At 57.4% G+C, this 27,143-nt stretch overlaps 1 protein-coding gene across 3 annotated transcripts in view; it reads right to left on the minus strand.

The window, feature by feature from the left end:
- ZBTB16 (zinc finger and BTB domain containing 16) overlaps positions 1-20,883 on the minus strand; it is a 64,727-nt gene extending 43,844 nt beyond the window's left edge. For 2 of the 3 annotated variants that reach the window (XM_069787867.1, XM_069787865.1), the window contains exons 1-2: positions 20,753-20,883; positions 18,923-20,260 (exon numbers count right to left, since the gene is read on the minus strand). In XM_069787867.1, coding sequence (XP_069643968.1) covers positions 18,923-20,190 — 1,268 coding nt within the window. In that variant the 5' untranslated portion in view covers positions 20,191-20,260; positions 20,753-20,883. Of the gene's footprint in view, positions 1-18,922; positions 20,265-20,752 lie in introns of all 3 variants that reach the window. The other variant, XM_069787866.1, reaches the window with a different exon arrangement.
- Positions 20,884-27,143: the final 6,260 nt, after the last annotated feature.

A 27,143-nucleotide genomic window follows, 5' to 3' on the forward strand; every position in this document is an offset into this window, starting at 1 on the left:
GGAGGCTTCCCGGGGTCTTCCTACCTTTGCTGCATTATCAGGCACCAAAGCTTTTTAATCCCGCGTGCTGGCTGGGGAGCAGGCAGGAGCTGCTGGCCGAAGCCCCCCTTTTGCTGGGTGGGAGGAGGATGTTTATGTTAGCCGGGTTTCCTGGCCGTATCCCATCCCAGGGGTGAAGCATTCCTCGCCACAGCTGGGGCGTGAGCCATGCGAACCATCCAGCTGGGCGGGGGGCTGCGCTCGGGCCATCCAGCACCCAGGGAGATGCTCCTGTGCACGGGGTGCATCCCTGCACACTGGCATCCCCGCATCCCCCAGCGCCTCCCTGCAAACCGCAGGGGGGGAAAGCATGGGGACGATGCGAGCCCTGAGCATGCCCTGCTCCCATGGGACTCGATTCACCCATGGCAATTCAGGCACATGCAGGCAGAGGAGCTGCCAGCGTTGCTCCCAGCACCTCCAGCACGTCCCCGGCTCGGCACGTCACTGCAACCACATGTAAAACCAACACCGAAACACATTGGGAACATGGCAGCTGCTGTGCAAATGGAAAGCAAGGAGAGAATCTCTGGCCAGCACAAGCTACCGTGGGATGCCCAAACTACAGCACCCCTGCGAAGCTCGCTCCGGGTCATCATTTCCCGCGCAGGGATGCGGTGTGGTGCCCGGGGGTGCCCTAACGGTAACAAATTCCTGAAGAAAAATGGTAACGGTGATCTGGCATTAAAATAACACAGACAAAAAAGCGATCTTCGTTCCCCTTCATCGCATAGGGAGCTGGTCCGTCAGCGGAGAAAGCAGAGTTTTATGTTACGCAACACAAAGGCAAGGACACAGCTAAAGAAACGCTGCTTCTCCTCCAATTTCTAATGTGCAATTACGGCCAGTAGAACCGTGGCTAACGCTTGCCCCTCAATTAAGCCCGACTCTTGGCAATGCCCTGTTTGGCAGGTTATGATGCTCTTGCATAAATTCGCTTTCAAAACAGGAGCTGCCGGTGAATGAGACCTCGATTTCTAATGGTTGGAAATATTTTGTACACTCTGCTGCTCCCTCTGTACCCCTTTGTCGGGGCCAAGGTCTGCAGGCTAAAGCGGGTACCAAAAGACCATCTGTAGCTCCCGTCTTTACAGAGAAGTTTAAATAGGGGGATGAATGAGCACAGGAATTAATGAATGATAAAGCCGTATGGTCTCAGTCAGCCTCCTACGCCTGTATGTGGTATTCAAACCCTCCCAGCCTTCTGCCACAAAGAGAGGTTTCTAAGCTACATAAAAAAAGGGGGGGGGGGGGTGTGCGTGCAGGTTTTTAACAACAAACCCAGTGACTCGCCTCAAAGTTCCCACCAGGTTTCCCTGCTCCGATCTAGGGGAAAGGCACGCGTTAATGCAGCGGGGAGGGAAAAATGGGAGTTTTCCCCAGACCCGGCTGCAAAACCCGCTTTGATAGTAAGAGAAGCCCAGAAGAATCAGCTCTGGGGCTCGTCAGTGCTAACGGGCTGCCCACACGCAGGGGCAGGGGTCCCAGCAAAGATACCCTAGGGGTTTCGTCCCAGCAAGGGCAGGCAGGTTTCAGATAAGCCACCTGGACTGACCATGCTGCCATCCACTTCACCAGCCTTTGGGGGGTGTGTGTGTGTCCCCACCCCATCCATTTGGTACAGATTAAAGATGCCTGGTAAAAGCTAACAAACCTTGAAAGGCCCTAAGGGGTGTTTTCAGTGAGGGGTTGTGGCGAGGGTGTGCTCTGTGCTTGGAAGCGCATCCATCATAAAGCAGCTCCATTTAAAAAAAAGGGTAAAAAAGAGAAACTCAAGGCTAGCATGGGTTTGAGAACCTCTTGCAGAAATGAAACCTGCTCGCCGGTGCTGCAGAAAAGCGAGCCCCCATCCCTCCACCCCTGCTCGCCAAGCCGCGCGGCATTCCCAGGCACCCAGGGCAGACCCCGGCCGGCACCCACGCTGCACCGGCCGTGTACCGGGCTGTCCCTGGGCAGTGAGCCATGCTGACCTGCTCGCTCCGGCCACCGGCGAGAGGATGCTATGGCTCACGGTGCCATCGGCTGGAGATTAACAGGTGAGATCCAGGGAAAGACAAGGACATGGATGGAATCGCCGACTTTGCGAAAGGAAGGCTCCCGCCAGCCCCACAATGCTAACAGGGTGAACCCAGGTTCAAACACCCCAAATCTTTTCGACTCCTGTTCAAGAACTGGGGGCTGCCAGGGGGGATCGTTTCTCTCCAAAATAACCCGTGAGAGGCCAACACGGAGGCGAAGGAAGCACGGCGCGAGACTGGAACGCTACTTTTATTTTAAGAGCCGTCATGTGTAAAGCATTAGCGCTTTTGAAATTGCATTCTCGAGTTAATTAAATGGACAATCTTTTCTACATAAAAAGTGAAAGCAAGCAATTAAAAGCTAGGCGAAGAGAAAGTGCCTTTTCGGAGTGGGGTGCTACCCCTCTGTGCTCGCTCCTCCTGATCTGAGCATCTCGAGGGAGCCGCTGTCCAGGCATGCTGGTACAGCACCCAGGGAGGCAGTTCGCACCGCGTTGGAGTTCACCTACAGGATTTGGCATCACAAGCCCCACGCTCGGGCGATGCGCTGAACCATCCCGTGGGTCCTTTTCCCCCTCCCGAAGTGCCCATGGAAACCATACGCTCTCAGTTAATGGATTTCCTACGTATAGGGATGTTGACTGGCTCATGATGGTGTGAAAAGCCGCAGCAGTTATCTTTGCTGCAGTAAAACACCGACCTTCAGTTTTAGGCAGGAGGTAAAGTTCACTATCGATTGGACCCACCGTAATCTGTTTATAATTACTATTATCTCTGAGTTAATCTTGCGAGAGGTCAACAGTTTTACAAAAATCTTGCGAGCCATGTCTTTTACCTCTCAACTTCATATCTGGGTCAAAAGGTCAATTACTGCAGCTTGCTGACTTGAGATTTAAGTAAAAAAATGTACACTCCCATCCCAAAGCTCCGCCGGTGCAGTGGGGGGATGTGGGCAGGCGCTGACCCTCGGCGCAGGCAAGGCACCCAAACCTTTGGAGAGTCTGAGCTCTGAAGTCAAGGGGAAGAGTTTTCTCAACTCGGGACTAGTCCCAGTCCATAAGCTGAACTGCGGTTGGCTGCTCACACGGTGGAAGCCTCTGCTGCTGAGGCGTTGGGGCATCTCCTGCGCACTGGGATGCAGCCGACGGGTCCTCGGCATCGCACTGGTGACTGCCTGGGCACTCAGTCCCTGCACCATCGGCTCACGTGGCACAGCGCTCCAAAGGTGCCGACCCCCACCCATAAAGAGTCGTGTGTTTAGGCAGCCGCCTTCCTGCCCAGGCACACGAAGTGAGTATTTAAACCCCCAGGCTCCACTCCCGTACCTGCTCTGGGGAGGTGACAAATGGAAGTAGAGCAGAAACCCACAGGGTGGCCGACAGAAGCCCTGAAGATGGATGAAGATGCGACTCGATCTCTCATCCCCATAGTCCGTATTGTCAAATATCGTTGACTGCGTTATTTTACCCCCTGCGATGGGATGCTGCTGGGTGGCTTTGGGCAGCACCACTGTGCAACACCGTGCTTGGCGAGGAAAAAAAAAAAATTAAAAAACCATCAAGGGGTGCTGTTGCACCCTCTCCTGTGAGAGGCGGCTGGGTTTTGGGAGGAGGTGAGCCTGCGAAGCACAGCCCGGGCACGCGGAGCATTGCTCAACTGCTCTGCAGGCAGGTGTCATAAACAAGCAGGCACATGGCAAACATATCGATTTCCCGGAGCTTATCGCGCAGCAACCAGTGCTCAGTTACCAGGCTACTTTAATATGTAATTTACTGCGAGAAGGGAGAGCGGGGCTGAGGGCGGCTGAAATATTTACCGTGGGATGGACGGGGAGGTTGAAGGTGCGCACCGTGCTGCAGGCGAGCAGGAGGGGAGGTACGGTGTCTCTTGCCTCTAGCCGTCCTTAGTATTTTCCAACTATTAAAAAACCCCCCCCAAAACCTTGCCGCTGCGACGGAGTGTTTACACAGATGCTATTAATCTTCTTCTGCAACTGTTTACGCTATGAAAATACAGTCTCAGCTGCCCGGGCTCTCCGTCTCCTTAATTTAAATTCAGACGCTTAATTTCTGTCAAAACGGAGCCCACCGAAATTACCTCCATCCATTTCTGGTGCCTGACTTGCCTTGTCATCTGAGATCCCGCCCGGCAGAGCAGGGAGGGAAACCGGGCGGGAGCCTGGAAAAGAAGGGGAAAGGCTGCATTCGGAAGGCTTTTCTCCTCCAGCCCACCTGGGACCAGCCATGAAAGCAAAGACCAAAGCCAGGCTGTTTTATACGCCCAGCCTGAGATAACAGTCCTGTCCTGCACCTGGTTACCTCCCTTGGACCGGCAAAGCCCATTGGGACGGAGGGGATGCTCACCTCCATTCAGCCCCTGCAGCCCAAGAGCAAAACCAGGAGGCAATCGCCCTCCCGGAGGCACGGCACCACGCAAACCATCGCCACCTGCCCCGTGTTCGCCCTGACAAACAAAATCCAGTCCCTGTCTCTCAGGTGATGGAAGAACATCCATTTCTGTATGTATTTCACCAGCAAGCCAGCTTCCTACCCACAAGCAGAGTTTTAGCAGTGGAAGGAGCCGTCCTCTCCCCCCGGGCACCTCCAGCCATGTCCCAGGTGTAAGGGCATTTTGCAGATGCGACGCTCAAGGGAATCCTGGGACCGATGGGAGGCTTGCATTTTCAGAGCATAAAATTTTTAAAATCCTCTTTATACAGTGCCTCTCAGTAGATCTTTTGGAATTTACAAGATAAATACTGGTAATTTGATTCTTATCTTCTTCAAATCCAATTCTAAGGCAATTCTGTGTAAAGGACACTAATTATAGCCCGAGGGGAAAGAAAAGGTAACCCATCAGTGAGAACACACTTGCAACGTTTAAAGGGGTATGGGACACTGAAAAGTTAAATAGATTTCAAATCTGCTCTTGCAAGAACATTCATTTGTTGGGTGAAAATTATTCTCTGCACCGTTCCCGCTCCCTAGCATGTACTTTTGGCGATTGGCTCAGAGCTGCACTGGAAATAACAGCAGCCAGGTTTGCATCCAGTTTGCTGGCGCTTTGGCTGTCTGCAGATCTTTTAAAGGCTGCCCAGTCGTCCGAGAGCAAGGCTGAGAGACAGCAATACCAGGGATAACCGAATCTTGACGCACAGACAGACATGTTACTTTTTACCCTTGCCTCCCTGGCATTATTTACTAATGAAAAGGCACAAGTTAATACGCACAGGGGAATGTGATCAGCGGCATAAGCTGAGCATGGTAAAAACATTAAGCCTTAGCCCAAATATTATGTATTTTCCAAAACACACGCCTAAACATGGGCCACTCTGGCTCTGAAACGTGACCAGGGGCCAAGAGCCCCTACGCGTGCTCCGGCCACCCAACGGCTGCCTGTTTACTGCTGAAGAGCATCCGGAGGAGGACAGCGGGAAGACTGTGCCGGCTACCGCCGCACAACACAGTCCGAACATTACGGCACCTATAAAATAATAAAACCCGACCCCGGGACGCGGAGCCAGCATGTGGCAGAAGACGATGCAGGAAGAATCAAAGGGATCTGGCAACCCAAAAGGGTCTTGCTTAACGAGTGCCGCGGCAGGCCGTCATTCTACAGAGCCCAGGGGAAAAGCCCCTGGGCCCAGAGAGGGGTTGGTACCCAGGGCACAAGCATCCACGGCTGCAGCATCTCGACAGGCAAGAGCTGAGTCGTTAGTTGGGCTGAACAACCAGGACTGGCATAGCTCACAATTTATTCATTCTGGGGGAGGGAGGAGAGATGCTGTTTCTAAACCATCGGGAGGCTGGCATTAACATCCATCGTTAGCATCCCTCTGAAGACGATACGATTATTTCTTTTAACACGGTGACACTTGCAGCTAACTCATGTCTGACCCCACCAGCACAGGGCAGACGCTGTACAAGAGGTGACCAAAGGTAATTGAAAATACAAGCACCGTGGATCGGAGCAGAAGAGCTGTCTCAGCAGCGACCCTCATCGCAACAGGTGAGAGCGATGGCATACAGAGGACAACCGGCACGCACCCACCCGGGGCGCATGGTAAATCAGCGCTTTGCCGAGGCTGCGTGTCGGGGACGACCGGGTGGACTGGGGGCACGCGAAGCAGCAGAGCCGTGGTCCCAGGAGGCACCGCTGCCGTGCATCTGAGTCCGACCCCAGCCTGGCATCGGGAACCAAGACGCGTCCCACGCAACAGACTCCATGCAACATCATAGCGAAAGGGGAAAAAGCACCCCAGCCCGCTACAACAGCTTGCAAAATAGCCCTTTTTCCCAACATCATGTACGCAAACATTTCCTATTAGCCCGCTTCCATGATTCAGCAATTCAAGTCCTGGTAATAAAAAGTGTGGTAATCCACACATTTGTGCGGAAGAATGGCAAATTCATGCCTTCAATGACTTTTGAGAGCTGTGCTATTAAGAAAAGACATTTTCTCTTTCTCGCATTGAAGGAAAAATACAGTTATTTAAAAATGGCAAAAGAATCAGCTCATTAGTTAATAACAGCGACAAAAACCCTACCAGGGGAAAAGCGAGTGGCTACAGACCAAAGCAAGAATTAAGCCGATGTACGTAAAGAAGGAAAAAAACGCCTGGCCCTGAACCTTAAATTAGCTGGAAGAGAGGAAGGAAAACTTCCAAACACAAACAAGACACTGCAGCAGCCCCTACCATCGCCACTGCAGCCCAGCACAATGCCCTGACGGAGCAAAGCCAGTGCCCTCACAGCCCGGCCGTGGTCCCTCAGCACCGGTGGCACCGCTGGCTCCAGCCAGCGCCCACCTGCCTGTGAAGCGGTCCCCTGCTGAGCCCCCCAAGGACCAGGTTGCTGGGGAGTGCCCACAGCATCCTGGGTGAACCAAGGCTCAGCACCACAGGGGGAGCTGGGCATCATAGGGAGGATGCCGGGCATATTGCAGGGGCTGGAGCATCACGGGGGGATGCAGGGCATTGTGGGGACATGATGGGGGGCACCGGGGCTCGGCTCAGGGCTGCGGCTGACCTGGGACGCGCCTGGGCTGGGGGACGCCTTGCGGCATCCGGCTGCTCTTTGTCTGCTTGCCTCTGCCCGGGCTCTCGCGTTGTCACCGCTGTCATTTCTCTCGCCCTCCGCTTACTTATGCGGAAAACGTGGTTTCCGCGTGAGCCGTCGCAGCACAAAGGACCCTATACAAAGACGCACTTGCCGCACGTTACACCCAAAGAGGAAGAACTGAAATGCCCCACAACACCACTGGCCGCAAAAGGCGATGGTGCACGGCATGGATGGGAGTACAGGCGAAGCACCAGGAGCATCCCTTCCCACGGTGGCTCACGGCAAAGCAAATCCTGGCACAGCGTGGCTTTCCACGAGAAATCCCGCTCGCGCACACAGGTGCCATCTTTTTGGTTGGGTGGAAAATCCTTACCCCACACCACAGCCCAGAGACTCGATCCCACGGAGCGCGTTTGACGCCAGGGACTAAAATGCCTCATCCACAAGAGCACCGAGGATGCAAACCCCGCTCATGGCACATCCACGCAAGAAGCTGCAGCGCTGAGGACCGGCGGCTGGGCACGTCCAACCCAGGAGACCCCCAGCCCAGGCGTACAAACACAATGCAACACAGTTTGCTTTTAATGTTGGCAGGAAGAAAGTCCCCATCGCTTGCTCTAGGTCAGCGATCCTTATCAGCCCCCACCAACTGTATTTGCGGGTGGTACCAAACGCCCAAGCAAACGAAGTTGGGGGGGCGGGAAGAGGAAAGCAAATGAAGCAGAGGGGGGAGGAGAGGAAAGCCAATGGTGTTTGCCTCCCGGCCTTAGCCCATGATGCTCGCCTGCAGCAGGGCGGTGAGCAAACAGGGTCCGGCACATCGGTACCTGCGGCTGCACGACACGGCATTGTGTGCAGCGTTTGATGGCCCCCTCCCCGACACACGTATCACTAGCGGGAAGCTCGCCGCGCACGGCCGCTTCGTTCACTTAGCAACAAAGGTGATAATTAGGGAGCTGCTTTCCACCTCCAGCCAGAGGAGGATGCGGCGCAGCTGCCCGTGCCAGCAGTGGCCAAGCCTTCGGCGCTTGGCCAGCAGAGCAGACCCCGCCGTGCATCGCTTGTGCTATAGGATAAGGAGAAGGAAAGCATGCCAAGTGCCTTCCTCGGGAGATGCCCATTTCTGCTCCTCTGTGGGACACCCCGTGCTCAGCTGACCATCACCAGGGTCCCCTCTTTTGCCATCTTCTTCCCATCTTCTTCTGGAGGGGCACAGCCGGACGAGTCCCTTTCCCAACGGCGAGGTCTGACGTGAGCTCTCCTCCCTGCTTGGCCTTGCAGCCACCCCGATGTGCTGGAGCGGCACTGGCCGGCCGGCACCCCCAGGCTCATGCAGAGCGATGCCCACGTCGATGGCACACGACCCGCCAGAGCCCCCCACTCCCCCCATCCATGTGCTGGCTGGACACGACACCCACTCTGGGGCAGCCCACAGCAGCTCCCACCCCGCTAAATAATGCATTGGCCAGCCCTAATTAACGCAAGGGAAGGATGATATACATTTCTGGGCTGCTTTAAGTTACACTTGGTTAGACGCCGAGGGAAGAGCCGCCTCCAGCGAAAGGGTCAGATAAGCCAGAAATCAATACAAGCGATTGCCTCCGCATCCCGAGATCCTGGCACCCCTCCCCAGCTCCCACGGGCAGGGCTGTGGGCATCCCACAGGCAGGGCTGCGGGCAGCCCCGGTGCTGCCCCACTCTTGCCTGGGCTCGGGTACTGCTGACTCAGCACCCTGCGGGCTGGGAGCTGCCGGTGGCCCGGTTCCCACCACAGCACCCATTGGCCTACACACGATCTTCCCGGCAGCCGCCCAGAAACGTAAAGCCCAAACCCTTCCAAAAAAACCCCAACGAAATGCTGCCCTTCGGCCAGGGTGACAATGAACTGAAAGGCTGGGGGAAGGCGAGGCAAAGCCAGAACAGCGTTTCCCCATCCCTCCCCCGGGAGCAAGAGGAGGCAGGGACCCGGAAAGCAAAAACAACAACTCCTTTTCATTTTTTTTTCCATGGGAAAGGTTTTCAACAAAGTTAAAATTTTCCTGAGAAAGATTCCTGCTGGAGGGAAGCGGGGTTTCTGCCAGCTTCATCGCACACCGCGCTCTTGTGCAAGGCAACCCATGTGCAAGACAAGCGGGAGCTGGGCTCCAAGCACCCACCGCCTGAACCCCAGTGAGACAGGGCAGCTGCGGGAGCCCCCCCCGCCGCCCCCCAAAAGGCGAGGGCAGTGCGGACAGAGCTTGCACGCTACAAGTGCCTCCGGCCACCGCTCTCGTTCGCAGAAGCGCCCTCCCCCCCGCCCCCCACCTTGGTGCTTGGGGTATTTTCTACGAACAGGGGGAAGGAAGAAAGAGAAGAGGAAATCACCGCGTTACTGGTAAAAATAGCAGAACACCCAGTAGGGAGGTACAGAGGGTTTCGGTTCTGAGCGCTGCGCCGTTTCGCAGAAAGGGGCCCCGGCGTGCAAGCCAGCGGGCGCCCTGCTGCACCCCGACCACCCTATGCCGCCGTGCACTGGGCTTGCCACGTGCCACCGGCAGGGAGGACCTGCCGTGGCGCTGGTGATGCACGCGGCACCCGTGCCCTCCAGCTGACCGCAACATCGTACGAGCGGGACAGCGTGCCGGTGCCGTGCCGATGCGGTGCGGGCAGAGGGGGACCGGTGAGGCGTGGGCGTTGCACAATGCCTGTGCCTTATCTCTCCCACGCAAAGGCAGTTTGTGTGTGTTGCGCAGCAGGCTGAGACCGCAGCCCGTGCCCAGCCGGAGATAAGATATCCGTCACCGGCGCTCGCTGCGCTGCGCTGCCAGCAGCGAGCTCCCGCGGCCAGCCTGAATTTGTGCGATTTGTGAGCCGTTTGCTGGCTCGCTCTGCACCGGGCATCCCCTCTATGCACCCCCTCACTGCTTCCCTGCTGGCTTGCCCCCATCAGGTAGCCCTTTTCTGGACCAACTCGAGCAGCTCGTTCCAGACCTGTGATACACTCAAGCAACTAGGATGCCCAAGCTCACAGCCATCCCCGCTCCTGGGCCAGAGCAAGTCCCAGCAAACCCCCAAGAAGCCAATGGACCAAGCAAAGACATGCAGTAAAATCTGGACACCCATGAAGATGTCCCGAAAGCCTCGTGCTGCCACATGTGCACGCTTCTAAGAAGACCGGCTGGGTTTTGGTTGGACTTTTTTAAGGTGCAGTCCGTTAAATCGAATTTCTTGGAGCCGTAGCCTTCACAGGTTTAGTCTGTGCATGCCAAAATTAGTACAACCTGTCCCTAAATACCATAACAAAAAACACGTAGTAAGCGCTTTGCCTTTATTTATGTCAGTGCTGGTTGCAAGGAGGATGAATCACACTTCCTCCTTAGCACTCCTTTCTAATATGATTTACTATAAATAATGCGTGGAGAAAAGAATGAGGGAAGGTGACAAAGGGCAAAGCGCACAGAGCCCAGCACCGTCCCCAGACTCAGTGGCAAGAGGATAAAAGCACCTTCAACAGTCGTGATGGAGCTGCAAACAGCATGTGGGTTGTAACTGGGGTAGCACCTGGTGCATAAATGCAAATCTGAGACAAAATTAAATGACAAGGCAATAGTAATATATATTTTTATATATATATACACACACTCACGTATATTAATTGCATTATGCCTTTAAAATATAGTTACTCAAAAAGCAACACAGGTCCCCACCAACAGCAGAACCCCTTTTTCACCTTCACAAAGCCCAAGCTTTGGGCACAGGGACATCTGCCGTGCCAGGGGTTGGCTCTGCCAGCCAAAGGGCACGATGCCGGGAGCCGCGCGGGTGGTTCGGCGCGTGGACTGCTTTCTGCTGCCTTTCTGCAGGCAAAGTGACTCGGACCTTGTGGCGTTGCACGGTTATTTCACAGGGAAATAAGAGCCCTGTGCTCCCAACAGCAGTGCCAGCAGGGACCATGAGCCCACTGCCCTGGGTACCTGCCTCCCACGGGGTATTTGTGCTTTTTCCGACCTCGCGAGCACACCAGCGATGGAAACGGTCTCGTGTTTGGGGGTTTTTTAGTTTCTCTTTGTCTTTCCGCTCGGTCGACGTTTGCCTTCTTTATAGGTCACCAAGGCAAAAACAGGCGTCCTCCTCCCTGCCACAAGTCGCCTTTGCAGACAGATGGAGGTGTATTTTTTCGAGAGGGGGGTGCAGAGGTCCCCTCCGCGGCATGCGAGGCAAGTACCGTGGCATCACCTGTGCTGGCATCCTCCACTCGCCCCGGTGCCGGCGTCCAGCGGCGCTCCCCCCAGCACTCTGCCTTTGCGCACGGGAGACGCCGGCGCACAGCAAGCCAGCCGCTCCTCGTACAGCACTAAACAGAGCACGGGGTTATCAGCCCGGCTGATACACGCAGATAAACAGCCCATCTCCCGCGCTGACGCCGGTAACAAAGCAGGGTGTTTAACGCCGATTTATGGCGGGCGGCTCTAGCGAGGCTCAGTACGCCTTCCAGCGCTCGTGCCTACGTGGAGAAGTATTTCCTCAATTGCGTATCGCTGACTTGTTTGCTAAACAACGTGCCAATAAAACAGCAACGAGACGACGAAGGCCGATGGAAAACTAAACCAGCACAGCGGGGCGTGTATCCAACCATAATCTACTTAAAATCAGTTAAGAACACTATAGCGAAAATGATATGGGCAGCCTTGGCCCTCAGCCAGAGCGCAGAGCCTCGCGCCTACAACCCGAATTTTACGGTGATGCTCTCTTCTTCTTCAGCTGCAAAATGCCTGAGCCGGCGGATGCTCTTGTCAAAAAGAGGAATCCGCCTTTATTTGTGAAAGCACATGGTCCAGCAGTGCTTAATACTCTCACAAAGGTATCTGCTGCTCCCCACGTCAGCTGCAGAAGTTATCCAAAGTGCCGCGAGTGCAAACCGGCATTCAAAAGCGATACCAAGCATTTCAGGCATGCTTCAGCCTAGCTAAAGATTATCCAGAACGAATCCACGCCCAATGCTCCTGATTGCCCCGCAGCAGGTCTCTGCAACCAGGCCCGAGCCCGGGAATAAGAGTAGATGTCATGACTGCATCGAAAGCTCATAAGCCTGTATTAAAAGGCATCTAACCACACGCAGATTCACCTGCCTTCTTTGCCTTTATTCAAAAGGATGCATAAACCTTTCTCTGCGGCTCGTGTTTCCCGAATCTCCTCCATCTGAATTTCCCTGCGTGCCACACTTCTCGTTTCAGCTGGTACCCGTCACACAGCCACTTTGCAACCGCCCGTCTCTGCCGGGGCCGGCGAGCGAGCCGACCCCCAGAAAGCCCGACGAGACCCGTGAGGTGCGAAGAACGCTGCCGTCGGCAGGGGCATGTTGCTGGCACCCGTGGGCGCCGGGCTCCCATCGCTCATCAGCTGCAGACGTCTGTGCATCCTGACGGTGCCTGCCCAGGACGGCAAAGGAGGGAGCGATGCCCAGTGAAGGACTAAATGCGACCATAAAGCCCTGAGCTGCCTAACACGGGGCTGGGGTTGGGGGGGGGAACCTTGCAGGCAGAGTGACACAAGCCAGGACTGCCGGGCGAGGAGGAATGAATGGAATAGGCTAATTTACACAGGAAGTGAGCACTTACCAGACCCTTCATCCCAACACACAAAACCCTCTGCCATATCTGGAAGCAATTACACCCAGTTAACATGATCTGCCTGCCACTAAAATTAACTGCAAACAGAAATATTTTTCACTTTTGCAACAGGAGATGCCATGGCCCCGTGTTTGGCTGCCGGGAAATATTTAGTAATTACTCATTTAAAGCCTCTCTTGAAACTGTCAAGGGGTGGGGGGGGTGGGGAGTACAAGAAAAATCTTGCTAATTGCGAGCAAAAAGGAAAACGCAGATCCTTTTACTCTATCCAAGGAAAACAGACTTACGCACCGGCGTAACTACAGAGCCAACGTCGTGCAGAAGCAGGGAAGGCTGCAGGGACGCTCCATCGCAAACTGCCATGCTGCTCTGCACCATTCCCACGTGCCACGGGGAAAAGAAAAAAAAGAGTTGATAGCGTCACCCCTGAAACAGCACAGGCTACCGAGGGTCCCTCAGCGCAACCAATAAATACATTTTTAACCAACATCACTCTACGAGCCGTAACGAGAACTGAAAAGGCTGTGCAAAGCCAATCGAACTGCTGCAAGAGACATCAAGAGAGCGTGCTTTGGGGAAAAAGCCACCCCAAGTGTCCTCAATCAGGCAGGTTTTACACATCGGGGTCCCAACCCTGCAGGCCACGGGGATCAGCTGGCACAGAGCCACCCGCCCTGGTCCCTGGGGAAACGAGCGACGCTGGGGACGGTGGACGCACCCGGTCAGAGGGCAGGCAGCATCCCCATCGCCACTGTGGAAGCCCCTTTGCCATTGGCGAAGTGTCAAAAGTGCTGGACGCCACCGGCAGCCTCGCCATCGGTAGGGAAGATACAAAAGTTATTCCCGGGCGAGGGGAAAAAAGAAAGAAGATTTTAAAAAAATTTTAAAATTGGTCTTTTCTGATGGGAATATCAGAGTTTTGCTTTAAGAGGCATCACCCACGCAACTAAAATGATGCAGAATAACTGATGGAATAACACGGAAACCGAAGGGGGCTTTTCCCCCTCTGCACTAGGAGCCGAGTATGGAAACGGTTAAGTCTCCCACTGAATAAATCAAAAGTTCAAGGCTGCAACATACCACGCCGTATTCCCCCTCTGCCTATGACAAGAACCAGAGAGCCCCCGAAATCCCAAGCATCCTGAGCGGGGTCTCCGCCGGCGCTCACAGGTTACACGCTCGGGGTCAGCGCCGCGGACCTTAGCTGCAACATTCATTTCCTGAGCGGGGCACGTCCCCCTGCCCATAAAGCTAATAAGAGCTTCCTTGCCCGGCCGCCCCGCGCCGTGCGGCAGTGGCCAGGCGGCCGGGAACGCTGGTTTCCATTAGCCCCTTATGATGCCAGGTGCCGCTAATAAGGCCCATCAGCAAGAAACAAGAGCTGCCAAGTCGTCTTCAGACTCTGGAAGTAATCACGGGCAGAGTTTGGGGGGCTGCTGGCTTTTTTTTTTTTCTTCCCTCCCCCCTTGTTTTCTATTTTTCCTCCCTTTTTTAAAGTTTCGGTGGCAGCGGAACATAAATTGCCGAACGCTTGAAATAAAATAAAAAACAACTACTGTATCGGGCTACCAAAATTAACGCTAATAACATCTCACAAAGCACTTGGGATCCGATTTATCACGTTTATTGCTTTAATGGTATCCTGCATCTGTTTCTCACTGTGACATGTCGAGCAGTGCCAACGTGCCTAATGGCATCAGTAGTACAACGCTCAGCTAATCCAGGCAGAAACAAACAGAGGTGAGGCTGGCAAAGAAAGAGGCGAACGCCAGAATACTTCCCTAGGCAGCTACCTAAAGTTTGCTACGGCACTAACATTACGGCTCCATGCAGACAGCGGACCAACAGGCTACACGTGACGGGGATTGCTGGGCGTTGCAACCGGGGCCTGGAGCCCCACGGGAAGCTGCCGTTTCCCTGAGTGGGATCATTCCGGATCAGCGGGAGCACCGATGCCTGGTCCTGCACGCCAGATGGGTGACAGCACCAATGCCTGGTCCTGCACGCCAGCGCTGCTGCTAGCGGCCAGGTAGATCTGCCGCTCCTCTGCGCTGCAGAAGGGGGAAAAGAGGGCAAAACTCTGCAGTTTAGGGCACTGTGGCCCTAGGTAGAGCAAGCCTCCTTATTCCTACCCCAAAAATACTTCGCCAGAGCACACGTCTTTTAGGTGATGTCTCAGCCACAAAACCTCAAAATGCCAAACTCAGACACGAAAACTGGGATGGAGGCTTTCCCCAAGGTGCACTCTGTCATACAACAGCGAGGACGGGCACCTTCCAGCCAAAACTGCTCCCAGGGGAGCAATTGCCTGCCGCCAGCCTCCGCTAGCCTGCCGACACCATTGCCACGAAGCACTTTCGTTTTCCAGCCGAGCATCTCCACCTTGCACAGACACACACATGGCAAACGCAGCCAGCAAGCCGCATCGCTACAGTGGGCGAATTCCTGGACAGCATCGGGGTTCAGATGCTCGGCCGTGTCACCAGTGATCTGTATTGAATCGCATCCCCACCTGCAGCCTTCACTGTTGCTATCGACGTGAAAAAAATTAAACCGTGTCTTTTATGAAGTTTTAAGGCATTTAACTTCTCGATGACACATTACTCCGGGCTCAGCACGGCACTCGCATCGCAGCTCGGGAGGTTTTTCTTCATACCAACAACACCAAAAAGGGCCACTGAACTATGGCTTTTTTTTTGTCTGCAATTAGAAGCGATGATCGATACTAACATTAGATTAAGTTTGAACTTTGCTGAACCTAGGAGGAAATCTTTTATAAAAAAAATTGAAGAGTCGCCAACTCGATATACACTCAATTAGTCAAAATCGTAAGCTTGGTAAAGAAGAAAAAAAACCCCAAACCGGATTGTGCAGCAGCTGGTGGGTTCGGGGACCCAAAAACCCCGGTCAGGGCCAGTGCCGAGGCTTGCAGCCGCTTGGCCACCAAAAGGTCACGGCTCAGCGCTCTCAACTCGCCAGTGTTATGACAGGGCACAGGCGATGCTGCCACGGGGCCGAGGGTGGCCGCGGAGCCACACTCCCGCACGAGGCCGGGGCAGACGACCATCCCTCAGGCACACCTCCATCACCTGGAGCGAGCGGCTCCCCCACGCCCTTGCCGAAGCCCAGCGAAAAGCCAGCCCAGCCCTTCCCTCTCCTTTTTCCTGCGTGCATTTCCCATACTACCAAAGATAGGACCAACACTCAGAAGGCTCCGAGACTATAAACTTATATATATTTATACTTATACAGGCATGTGTGCGTGTAAACAAACATACCCGCCATATGTATACACTCGTTTGTGCAACGTAAACAGGCACAGCACCCGTTGGCTCGCTGAGCTCCTTGCAGAAAGAGCGGCGTCAGCTCTGGATGGGTTCGGGCTCCGTCTGTCACCTGCTGGGGCTTGGCACGTGAAAGCCATCGTGCCGGGCGGCCAAGCAGCCCGCGGTACTGTTACGTACCCCTCCCCGGCAGCTGCCCCCTGGCCCCCAGCTTGCTGCAGCTCGAGCACCTCCACATTCACTTCAAAGTCGGAAAGCAAAACCACAGCAGCAAATGCACAGCAGAAAGGGGTCAGCGAAAGCCGCCGGTTGACAAGCAACACCGTGGTACCCTCGGCACATCCTGCCCCCACCGCCAGCCAGCTCGGGGAGGTGGTGCCAGGACCTCAGCACGGGGCGCAGACTCCCCCAGACCACCTCTCCAGCAGGCACTGGAGTGGAGAGGAGCCTGTAGCCAGTATGGTGCAGCTGCCACCACCGCCAGAACTGCTCCAGCAGAGAGCTACGGATCCCAATCTAGTGTAGATGCTCTTTAACAGCTCCATGAATACAATAGGATCCCACAAATCCTCCCCAAACGGTAATTTTCACAAGGTATTAGAAAGCAAATGCTATAAAAAAGCCACATGAGACCATGTCTACAAACACACACCGCCTTGGATTTAGACCCTGGGGGTGGGGGTGGGGGGGCAGTAAGTTCATTTGACTGTTACCCAATGCCTTTCAACATGGACGGTCTCGCGGATCAGTTTAAAAATGGCTCAAAGGATTTGGCTCACCCTGCAAAGTTTGCCAGTGCCAGGTAATCTGTCAGAAAGCAAGAACAGGCTAACAGAGTTTGGCGCTGGCTTAAGCAATTGCCTGCGAGGCTTCGCTTGCAAGGGACGACACTTGGCTCTGTGCTTCAGTCAGAGCCGGCGAGCCCATCGGAGCACGGCGTGTACCCAGCCTCCCGATAAGGATCACGAATAATTAAGAAATAAGCTATGACCCCGCAGCCGTGGTTGCCAAAATAAGCCAAGCTGGGGAAGGCACTGTGAGATACAGGCTGCTGCACTGGACAAGCTGGGCCACGCTCTCCCACCTCCCAACCGCTCGGGTGCGCAGGGAAGGATCCGACCTCACAGCCCGCCCTGCCTCGGGGCAGATCCTTGGCCAGCGGCAGGAGCAGCCGGGCAGCCCCAGCGTCTCCGTCTCCTGCGGCCGCACGGGTTGCTGCTCTTGGGCTTGGAGGGAGAAAGGGAGATGCTCGAGACCGCAGCAGAAAGGCACGTTAAAATTCTCTCTGAGCCTTCACTGCAGCTCTCCTCCGGTGACGTTCGGTCTGCATCACCGCGCGGCCGGGGAAGAGCCGCACCGAGGTGGCTTCGGGCACGCTAACCACCACAAGCCCCAGCTCTCCCGCCTCTGAGACGGGGGAACAAAGCAGAAAGCGGCTGTGCACCTGCACAGAGCCGGGAAACCTCTCCGAGGGGCGAGGGCTGCTCTCAGCGGGGTCTGCGCGGCAGCTCCAAGTCGCTGGCCAGACCGAGAGGTGACGCTGCCAACGCTCGCAGACCCGTGCGGGGCCAAGAACCCCGGAGTGGTGGCTGTCGCCCCGCACTGGAAATGTTCATGGGCTGAACATGCGGGGAACTGCCACTCGGGCACCCGACACCGGCTCCGGCGCATCCCGCACCGCTCATGGGCGGCAGCCTCCACAGGCGGCGAGCGTGCTCTCAGCACTGGCTCCCCCACCAGAGGCATGCGCCGGCACGGCCACCGTCCCTGGAGCGCGTTCTGTGCGTCGGGACTAATTAACCTGTTGATTCATTAAAAATCCGAGACGGTGCGCAGCCCGAGGAGGCTGCGAGCAGCTCCAGCACTGCACCGGTGCTGCCTTCCCCCAGGCCGGACGCTGCCGTCCTGCCGCGGGGCTGCAGCCGCACCGGGGGCCAGCGCTGCGCAGTGCTCGCCGAAGCACGCCTAGCACCAAGGGGTTTGACCGGCGCTGCTGACTTAGGTGCGGTAATTAAAGCCACTCCGCTTCCCGGCCAAATCGGGGAACGAGCTCTGGTCCCTGCTCCCCCGATCGGGAGACGGTAAATGGGGGAGCACCAAACTCACGTGCCCGTCACAGCCACCATGCTCCCACCCCGCAGCAGCTCCCCAAGGTGCGGGGCTCGACGTGGGCACAAAGATCCACCCCCACCCCGAGCAGGGGAGCCCCAAAATTGCAGCTGCAGGAGGTTCAACTCCAAACCCGTCCTCGCAGGGATGGACCTGCGTCTCTGCGGCAGCACGAGCCCTCCACGCTCGCCTCAGTGTTAGCCGGCCTGACCTACGTGTTACTTTGTGCAAAGTGCAAGCATTTCATAAACCGGGAAGCTGAGCGGCAGAAAACTACCAGGCTAGCAAGGCACTGCACGCAGCGATCTCAAGCATTGCCGCTGCAGCCGGGCGCGGGGACCCCGCAGGTCTCTTCTCCCGCCCCTTGCCCCGCACAGACGCGCCCGGGTGCTGGCGCGGGCGGGATGGGCTTTTGGCAGAGGGTGGGCGAGGGCTGCCTGACCCCACGGCCTCCCTTCACGTGCGGATCCCTAGCTCAAACGGTAGCGACCGTGAGCAGTTCGGCGGATGCCAGTCAGGGAAACCGGCGGGGTCTGTGCTAGCAGGAAACACCTATGGCCCGAGCCCCGTCCGGGCTGTCCTCCCCAGCCAGCGCTCGCTGGAAGGAACCTTCTGGCATGGCTGCCAGACCTGGAAAAGTTGCGACAGCCGTCCCTCCGTCCGTACCGCTGTTGGGTCCCGGTTTTGGGCTCCGCGGCGGGAACTTCGCGCTGGCAGGCGCGGTGCCCGTCCGGAAACCGAAATCCTCCAGCGAGATCCCGCCCGCCTGGTGCGGAACGCAGCGGCGCGCCGTCGGCACTCACCTGTGCTGCTCGAGGGTCTCGTTGTCCGGCAGCTCTGCCCCGCACACGCTGCACTGCTCGCCCAGGGCTCTGCTCTCCGTCTTCATGCCGGCCGCCAGCTCCCCCAGCTTGCTGAACAGCTCCCGCTGGATGAAGCCCTGGGGCAGCAGCCCCCCGTAGGCGCTGAAGTCCATAGAGACGGCCAGGGCTGGCTGCACGTGCAGGGCGGATGCCACGGAGGGCGGCACGCCGAGCACCGGCTCAGTCTTGTGGTTCGGCAGCAAGGAATAGATGCCCAGGGGCTTGTCGCCCTGGGCAGCGGCGGCGGCGGACGGCTCCGGCCCCAGCGGCAGCCCCTGGCCGGGCTCGGGCGGCGGCTCGGCGCCCTCCTCGCGGGCATAGTGCAGTTCGCGGGCGCTGGTGATGACGCTGCCGCGGGTCGGGGTGCCGGGCCCTTCCTTGCCCTTCTCGTCAGGTTTCTCCCCGCCGGAGGCGCCGGGCTCGGCCGTCTGGGGGCTGTTGCGGCTGGAGGCGTCGTCCACCTGCATCGCTTCGGTTTTGACCTCGGCGAGGCCGGGGGGGCGGCGGGCGGCGGCGGGGCGCGAGTCCTCGGGGGCGCCAGGCGGCAGGGCACCCTGCAACAGCGACTGCCCGATGGTCATCAAGCTGTCCACCGCCGCCTTGGTGGGGCTCATGGCGGAGAGGGGGCCAAAAGAAGCGGAAGCGGAGGGGCTCTGGTCCGCCGCGGCCGCCGGCAGGCTCTGGCCAGCCGCACCGGCGTAGCCGCTCTCCTCGCCGGCGGGCTTGGAGACGAAGAGGCCCTTGATGTACCTCGACTTCCTCTCCTCCTCTTCCTCGGCGGCGGCGCCTCCGTCGGCCATGGTGACCTCGGCGTCATTGTCCTCGGAGGCCTGGATGGTCTCCAGGATCTTCAGGCACTGCTCCTCCAGGTACTCGATCTCCAGGATCTCGGCGGCGTAGAGCAGGTCGTCCAAGTCTTCGACCTTGGCCTGCAGGGTGGCGGTGTACGCGTACTCCAGGATCTGCTGGAACGTCTTTGGCGAGAGGAAGTCCAGGGTGTAATGCTGGCTGTTGCGGTGGAAGAGGATCTCGAACATCTTGCTGGTGCAGGCCAGCACCGTCCGGTGCGCGTGGAACTCCTGGCTGTCCACCATGATGACCACGTCGCACAGCGTCCCTGCCAGGCGCATCTGGTTGGCTTTGTGCAGCAGCCCGGTGGGGTGGCAGGGGTTCTGCAGCTGGATCATGCCCATCTTAGTCAAATCCATTGCGCTCCCGAGGCTCACTCATCAGGGTGCCTCGCCGTCGCTCAAATCTGGGACTAGCTTTGTGTGCCGACTATCTGCGAAAACAAAAGGCGGAGGGGGGAGAGGAGCGGGGGGGAGAGAGCGGGGAGGGGAGGGGGGGGAAAGGGAGAGAAAGGGCAAAAAAGAGAGGAGGGCCGGGGGAGGAGGGGAAGGGAAGGGAGGGGAGGGGAGGGGAGGAGAGGGAGGTTAGCCCGCAGCCCGGCGGCGACTCGCCGAAAAGTTTCTGCGCTGGGCTCGGCGGAGCCGCGTCCCCGCCGCTGCCGCCCGGGGAAGGGGGCGCGTCCCCCGCCACCGCCCGCCCGGCTCCGGCTCCGGCTGCGGCTCCGGCTCCGGCGCGTCCCGTCCCGCCCGCGGGGCTCCGCCGAGCAGCGGAGAGCCATCAGGTGCGCGGCGGGAGCCGGCGGAGCCCCGTCCCCGCGGGCGGGCGGGCGGGGGGGGGTGGTGGTGGGGGGGGGTGGGGGGGGGGGCCGGGGGCGGGGGGGGGCCCGGGGCAGCCCGCCGCCCGCCCCCTGCCCGCACTCACGGCGGCCGGCGGCTGCTCCGGCAGTTCGCACTGCCCGCTCTCATCGCCGCCGCCGCCGCTCGCCGCGCCGCGCAGCAAATCACCGCGGCGCCGGCCCACGGGCCGCCCCGCGCCCACGTCAGGCCGCCCCCACCCACCCCCCCACCCCCCCGCACCCCACCCACCCCCCACCTCCCCCCCCGCCGCCGCCGCCGCCGCCCGCTCCATCTTGAGTGCGGGCGCCCCCCCCCGCGCATCCCCGGCCCCGCCGCGGCACCTTGCGGGGCGGCGAGCGGAGCGGAGCGGAGCGGGGCCGGGGCGGCGGCTGGACAGCGCTGCCGACAACAAACATGGAGGAGCCGAGGCACCGGGGAACCGGCGGCGGCGGCGGCAGCGCCGGGCTGCGAGCGGGGGCCGCCCGCCCCGACGGGCTGCGCCCACCGCCCCACCCGCGCCCTCACCCACGCGAGACAAAAGCCACCCCGGGGGTGGGGGACGGACCGGGGGGGTGGAACACGGGGACACCGGCCCCCGTGCGCCGAGCCTCCCCGCCTCGCCGCAGTCCGGATTTAAGAGCCCGGCCCCGGGTCACCCGGCGCTACGGGGAGGCGGGCGCCCAGATTTAAGAGGGGGAGGAAGGTAAAAATCGCCCAGAACGCCAAGTTTCGGGTTCGGCGACAGATTTTGGCCGGGTGCCGTTCCGGGCGTGACGCGACACCGAGGACGCATCGCCCCGATAAAGCTTATTTTGCCCGGATTAAACCCCCACCCCGCGTCGGCCCTGCTCGCAGGTAGGGACGTGGCGGGTCCCCAGCGCCCGAGGATGGGCGACGGAGGTCTGCCAGCGAAGATCGGCGACGGCAGCCCGGGAAAGGGAGCAAACCCAAACGGGCAGGGGAAGGGCCGGCAGCTCTCTAATACCGACGACGACAGAAAACAGCAGCGGCAGAGCCTGGGCCGCGCAACGCCCCGCGCCGAGGCGGCTGCTCCCCGGGCAGAGCATGCTCGGCCGGGGTCAGCGGTGCCCGCACTTGGGGCATCCGAAGGCCCGTGTCGTCTTCAGGGGCCAGTGGGGCAGGAGCAACGCAGACCTCTCCCTCCCCGGCACTACCCCCGGCACACCGCAGCCAGCGCAGGGCCCGGCGTCGTCAGCTAAAACAACAAATACGGACGGTATTAGTACAAAGATACCCTTGGGGTAAAGCAGCGCAAATGTAATCTAAGGAGAACGTTATGGGGAAGTGTGTTTATAATTATAATGGGATTTAATGTACTTTGGGACCAGATGATAGCAGTCATTTAACGAGAACAGCCTAATAACAGAGGCCTCACAGTGAAAGGCGGTGCTGCTCGGGTTATTAGACGCGTACGATAACGCAGCGCTCGCGGTAGTATACGTAAGGGTAAGGCATCAGCCACCCCTATTTTTTGGGGGGTTATAACTCTGCCGTTTTAACTGGCGGAGAGTGAAAACGCGGAGTGCAGGCAGCCAGCGTGCCTGCAGTATGGTTTTTTTAATTGCCTGATACTGCTCGAGTTCCTCCCCCTCCCCGACTTTTAAATCCAAATGACTGAAAGGGGGGAAATAGCGAGACAGTGTGGTTTCAGGTGTTTATTTACCCTCCTCTAACTTTTAAAAGGCTTGATTTTGGGACTGAAATTTTGCAGACGGTTAGGGGTATGTTTTTAGCGTAGCTCGCATGAAATTAAGCTGCGTGAGTCCCATTAGCAATAATGGAAATCCCACGGCTAAATTCCCAGGCAGCATCCTGAAAATTAACCCCCCAGTCCTTCCCGTCAACTGGTGCGTTGCGCTTTTTGTTGCTCCTCTAACACATATAGTAAAAGCTACTGAGTTGTTTAAGAGACTAACTTCCCGCAGCTGCCTTGCCCAAAAGGTACCCGCCCGCCTGTCGACCCCGAGCAGGGAAACCCCCTGCGCCCCGAAGGCCTCCCCAGACCCCCAGCATGCTGCCGCGTTGGTGTTATGGCTGGAGCGGGCTGGTGTCTTTGGGGACCTCCCTGGGCAGTGGAGGCTTTGAATGCGAATGTTGTGTTGCCTTCAGAGGCAAAGCAAGATGAAAGAGCTGGTTAGACGACTCTGGCCAGAGCATCCTTCTGCAAGCCACGTTTGCCAGCCAAAACCTACAAGATCCCCCTTCACTCAGGGATTTCTTCCCTTGCCCACCTCTCTGTCGGAGCGGGCCATGCCAAAGCAAGCTCTGGAAACCCCAGACCTCCCCCAGGCACCGCAGAGCAGTTTTTCCCGAGCCCTCCGGCCAGCCCGCACTGCCTCTGCCTGTACCTGAGCCCCGTTTCCTCCCAAAGTCTTACAGTCTGTTCCCCCCACATGCCTGTGCACACACGGAGATGGCAGATCCCTTGCTGGCAAGAAGACAGAGTGAAGACAGAGTGATTGTAACATGCATAAAACGGGAAAAAGCCAGCAACTCTTGTCCGTGACCTCCAGCAGCAACTCCCTTTCCCCCAGCAATGCCCCCCACATGCTGCACAGGGGAAATACAAAAGAAATGCCAACTCCTTCCTGCAGAGCCTTGGCAATGGTGCCCATCACCTCGCTTATGTCGGGTGCCTCGCTCTGGAACGGAAAGGTCTGATCTGGATGCATTTGCAAGCCAAAGAGGAAAAGCAAAAGCAGCCCCTTGCCTTCATGCCCCAGAGAAGGGAAGGAAAACCATCTCCCAAGTTCCAGCACCAGACCTGCCGGCATGCCACGAGCCCAGTGGCTCCAGGGTGGGAGGTTCCTGGTGGAGCAGGAGCAGCCCCAGTGGCCCTGCAGGGCAGGGGGGCAGTCACAGGGCTGCCCAGCACCTGCAGCCCCCCAGGTGCAGCACATCGAGATGCCGAAACAAAGCTCGGGAAGCCACCCCTGCAGCCTTGGGGGTCGTTTCCCCGCGCCCTGGCGCAGGAGTTAATCGCTCGTCACTCCCCCCCCCCCGCCCCAGTACCTTCCCTTTCCCTCCCATCTCTCCCCATCAGTTTCCAATTTATTTACTTTTCTGATCTTAATCCCCACCTTGTAGTGTAACGTGTTTATTAGAAAAGAACCAGCACGTTAAATGAAGCCAAGCTGGGCTCTCATGTTAAATAGCAGTCACGCCCAAGTGCCTCTCCATGTGCCATTACTCCAAGTGATTGAGGCAATTTCTTCCTCCGCCACGAGTTTCAGTTGTAAATCTCTCAACCAGATACGGGGGCAATGATGTGCTGCCTGGTGCGATTATTATTAACCTCCAGCATTAAGCTCGTGAGACGTCCGTGGTTTCTCGGGAAGGTCTTCCCATCAAAGGGCCAGGCAGAGTACGGGCATCCTTCCTGGGAAACCTAGGGATCCCTTCAGATCCACTTGTAGCCCCCAGGCCTGCGTTTATTTTGGATGGGGAGACGTGAACGTTGGCTTGCCTGACAGAAATAGCCCGGTAAACATCAGCGGGCCCACAAGAAGAAAAGCTCCACAAAGCATGGATAGGGCAAAGTCATGGCGTGGAAGTATTTGAGGGATGCCAGCACGAGCAGCTTCAGGCTGCTCCTCCGGGACTCAGCTAGGCACACAGAGGAGAAAAATAAAACAGAAAAGTCTCCAAAGTTACAGTAAGAGAGGAAATCCCTTGTTCAGGGGGATTAGCCCCCCCAAAAACATGGCTGAAGACAACTTCTTGGCAAACGGGTCCCCTGGCATCATCCGTCCTGCGCCAACAGGAGGGAAGGAGGACTCCCCCCAGCTGGCTCCCCTCTGTCACCACCCAAAACCCGTGCACAGGCAGCTGCTCTTTTCCCTCTCCCCGGGGTAAATGCCCTTTTCCATCACCTGCACTCCCCCAGCAATATTAGACAGACTCCTGATGCCCTTGCTTTCCACCCCAGAGAGGGACGCGACGAAATGGCTCCCACTTCTCCAGCTTGCTGGGCCCTGAATTCGGTTGCCCCCAGCCCAGCTCTGCCCCCTGGACCTCTTCTCCCTGCTGCTTCGGAGAACTGGCTGGCACACACCCGAGCTGCGCACAGGGCGAGGGGACGGAACTTTCCTACGGTGCAACTCGTGCGTTTTCTGATGAATAGTTTTGTTTCGCCTTTGGTGTCTTTGGAGGGTTCTCCGGTCTTGCTGGTGCAGAGCTGAATTCTGAAATACTGGAACAAGGATTTTGTGCAAAGATCTGTTTTAATGGAAATCAACAATCCATGACTTCTAAGAACTGGTTTTTGTTACCGCTTCAGGCTTCCAGAGAAGTTTACAGCATCCAAGCTCTCGCGTGTGCATGCAGGGGACCAGGATTTTGTCAGGCACGGTAGCTTCGCTCAGAGATGGGGTAGAGCATGGTGCTCCACTGTCGCACGCGGCAAGCTGACAGCTTATGAAAAGATGATTAAATGTGTTAGACTTTATTTAAAAAAACCCAAACCTAAATGCACAAAGCTGTTTGCAAGGGGGAGGGAGGAAAGCCGTGGCGGGCCCCTGGAAGGCTGCACAGCGTGCAGCCACGGCGCGTTAAGCTCCCTGTGAAACCCATTGATTAGCACCAGGATCCGTCCAAGCCGTGTGGATATCAGACCCAAGCGCATTGTGGCGGCACGGGGGAGCAGAGGAGTCGGGAACAGGCCCTTTATTGTGCCCCTGCTCGCCGCACAAAGGGAAGCCGAGAGTCACTCTGAGGATGCAGCTGGTTGGGGGGCTGCGGCGTGGGGCACAAGCGGCGCGGCTTTGCGCTTCTCTGCAAGTTACCCACGTTGCAATTGAGGCCAAAGTAAATAGTTGCAGGAGCACGGCTGTGGCCAAACCCGGCGGAGCTGCACAGGAGCTCTCCCGTTGTCGTGGGGAAGGTGAACGTGTAAAGTCGAATAATTCAGACGGAGCTAACTAGACATGCCTGGACCGTCACGGGGCGAGCACGCTGCAGAAACCCTTGTCTGCCCTTCCCCACGCGCCTGCCTTTTCCCTTCAACATACCGGCCCTGGCTCGGCAAGGGACACAATCCAGCCAACACTTGAGCATGCGAAAAAGGCATGGCAGCAGCCATGAGGATAACTGCGTCACCCGCCTCGTGACCCAAACAGCCGGGTGTGTCACCGTGCACATCTGCGTGGCTCTGCCGGGCTGAACGGGGCTGCTGCACGCGTGCGTCTGCGCGCGACCGGCGGCTTCCCAGCCTGAAAAATCCTCCTTTTCCTTGGGGTTGTTTTTTTTTTTTTCAGCTGGGCTCCTTTAAGGGATATCGCATCCGAGCAACAAACGGGGGACACTAAAATCCTTACGGCTCGACATTTCTGCTCCTAAGCACCACTCCGAGTCCCAACTTTGTTCATCCAAGCAGGGGCTCACAGCCATAGGTTTGCGCTGCGGCGAGGATGACCGAGTCGATGCCGTTACAGCAAAGGAGCGGATTAGCATCCCTCCGGGTTACAAGGGCTGGGTTGCGATGCACAAAACACCAGTGAAAGGAGATAAGAGCTGCTCGTGGGCTTCCAGGAGCGTGTCCCTCCATTCCTCCCCCTTTGTCCAGGTTATAGATGCCGCGCAGCCCCTAAGACAATGAGGCTAATTAGCGGCTTACGGCCCTGAGCCGGCAAAGGCTGGGAGGCTGAGTGGGAGCTCTGACTCAGGAGGGTGGCAGCCCTGGCCAGCCTTCCCGCATTCCTCCCCTAAATCCCCCACACAAAAGGGAATTTAGCCACAGTGACTCAGCGAAGGAGCACAAACTTTACAGCCGGGCTTTGAACCGCCCTGTTTGTGTATTCCCCCCCAGCAACGTGCTGCCGGGTTAGTAATTAAATAAAAATGTCTCCCTCTAGCAGGCTATGACCTAATCATTTGTACAGTACCTATTTTTAGCGTTACCCTTTGTACGTATTTGAGAGAGCTCGAGCCAGAGGCAGCAACTTTTGAAGTCCTAATAAGCGGGAAGGGGGTTGTCTTTGTTTAAGTTACTGTGTAATTATTTTTCCTCTTTCCCCCTTCTCTTAACCTAAAATATTTGATGTCCCGCATGGGACAAGAAGAGAGATGTGCCGAGGCTTTAAATGTCAGCCCCAACCGTACAGCACTGAGGAGGCTGCACGCGTGCTCGGTAAAGTTCATCCCGGAAAAAAACCCCTTTTAAATAGAGCAGAATCTACACTGGGGCCTCAGCAACGTGCTTTGGGGGGGGGGGAAGGGGGGGCTCACTCTGCCCACCAAAATAGGGGATGCTCTAGCCAGGTTCATTTCTGAGTTTCAGCCTGCTTTTCCCCTGTCTACCTAACCTCCCTTTGATTTTTGCTTCTCCTCAGGATTAATTTGGCACTGGGGAAGGCAATGGTTTCAAAGCAGCAAGACATCATTAATGCTGGCTGGTGTCCCCCCTGCCGGCACAGGGTGCAGGACCGCATCTCCACCCAGGAGCCCCCTCTTAGGGG

The sequence above is a fragment of the Haliaeetus albicilla genome, chromosome 7 (genome assembly GCF_947461875.1).
Source record: "Haliaeetus albicilla chromosome 7, bHalAlb1.1, whole genome shotgun sequence".
NCBI classification, from domain to species: domain Eukaryota; kingdom Metazoa; phylum Chordata; class Aves; order Accipitriformes; family Accipitridae; genus Haliaeetus; species Haliaeetus albicilla.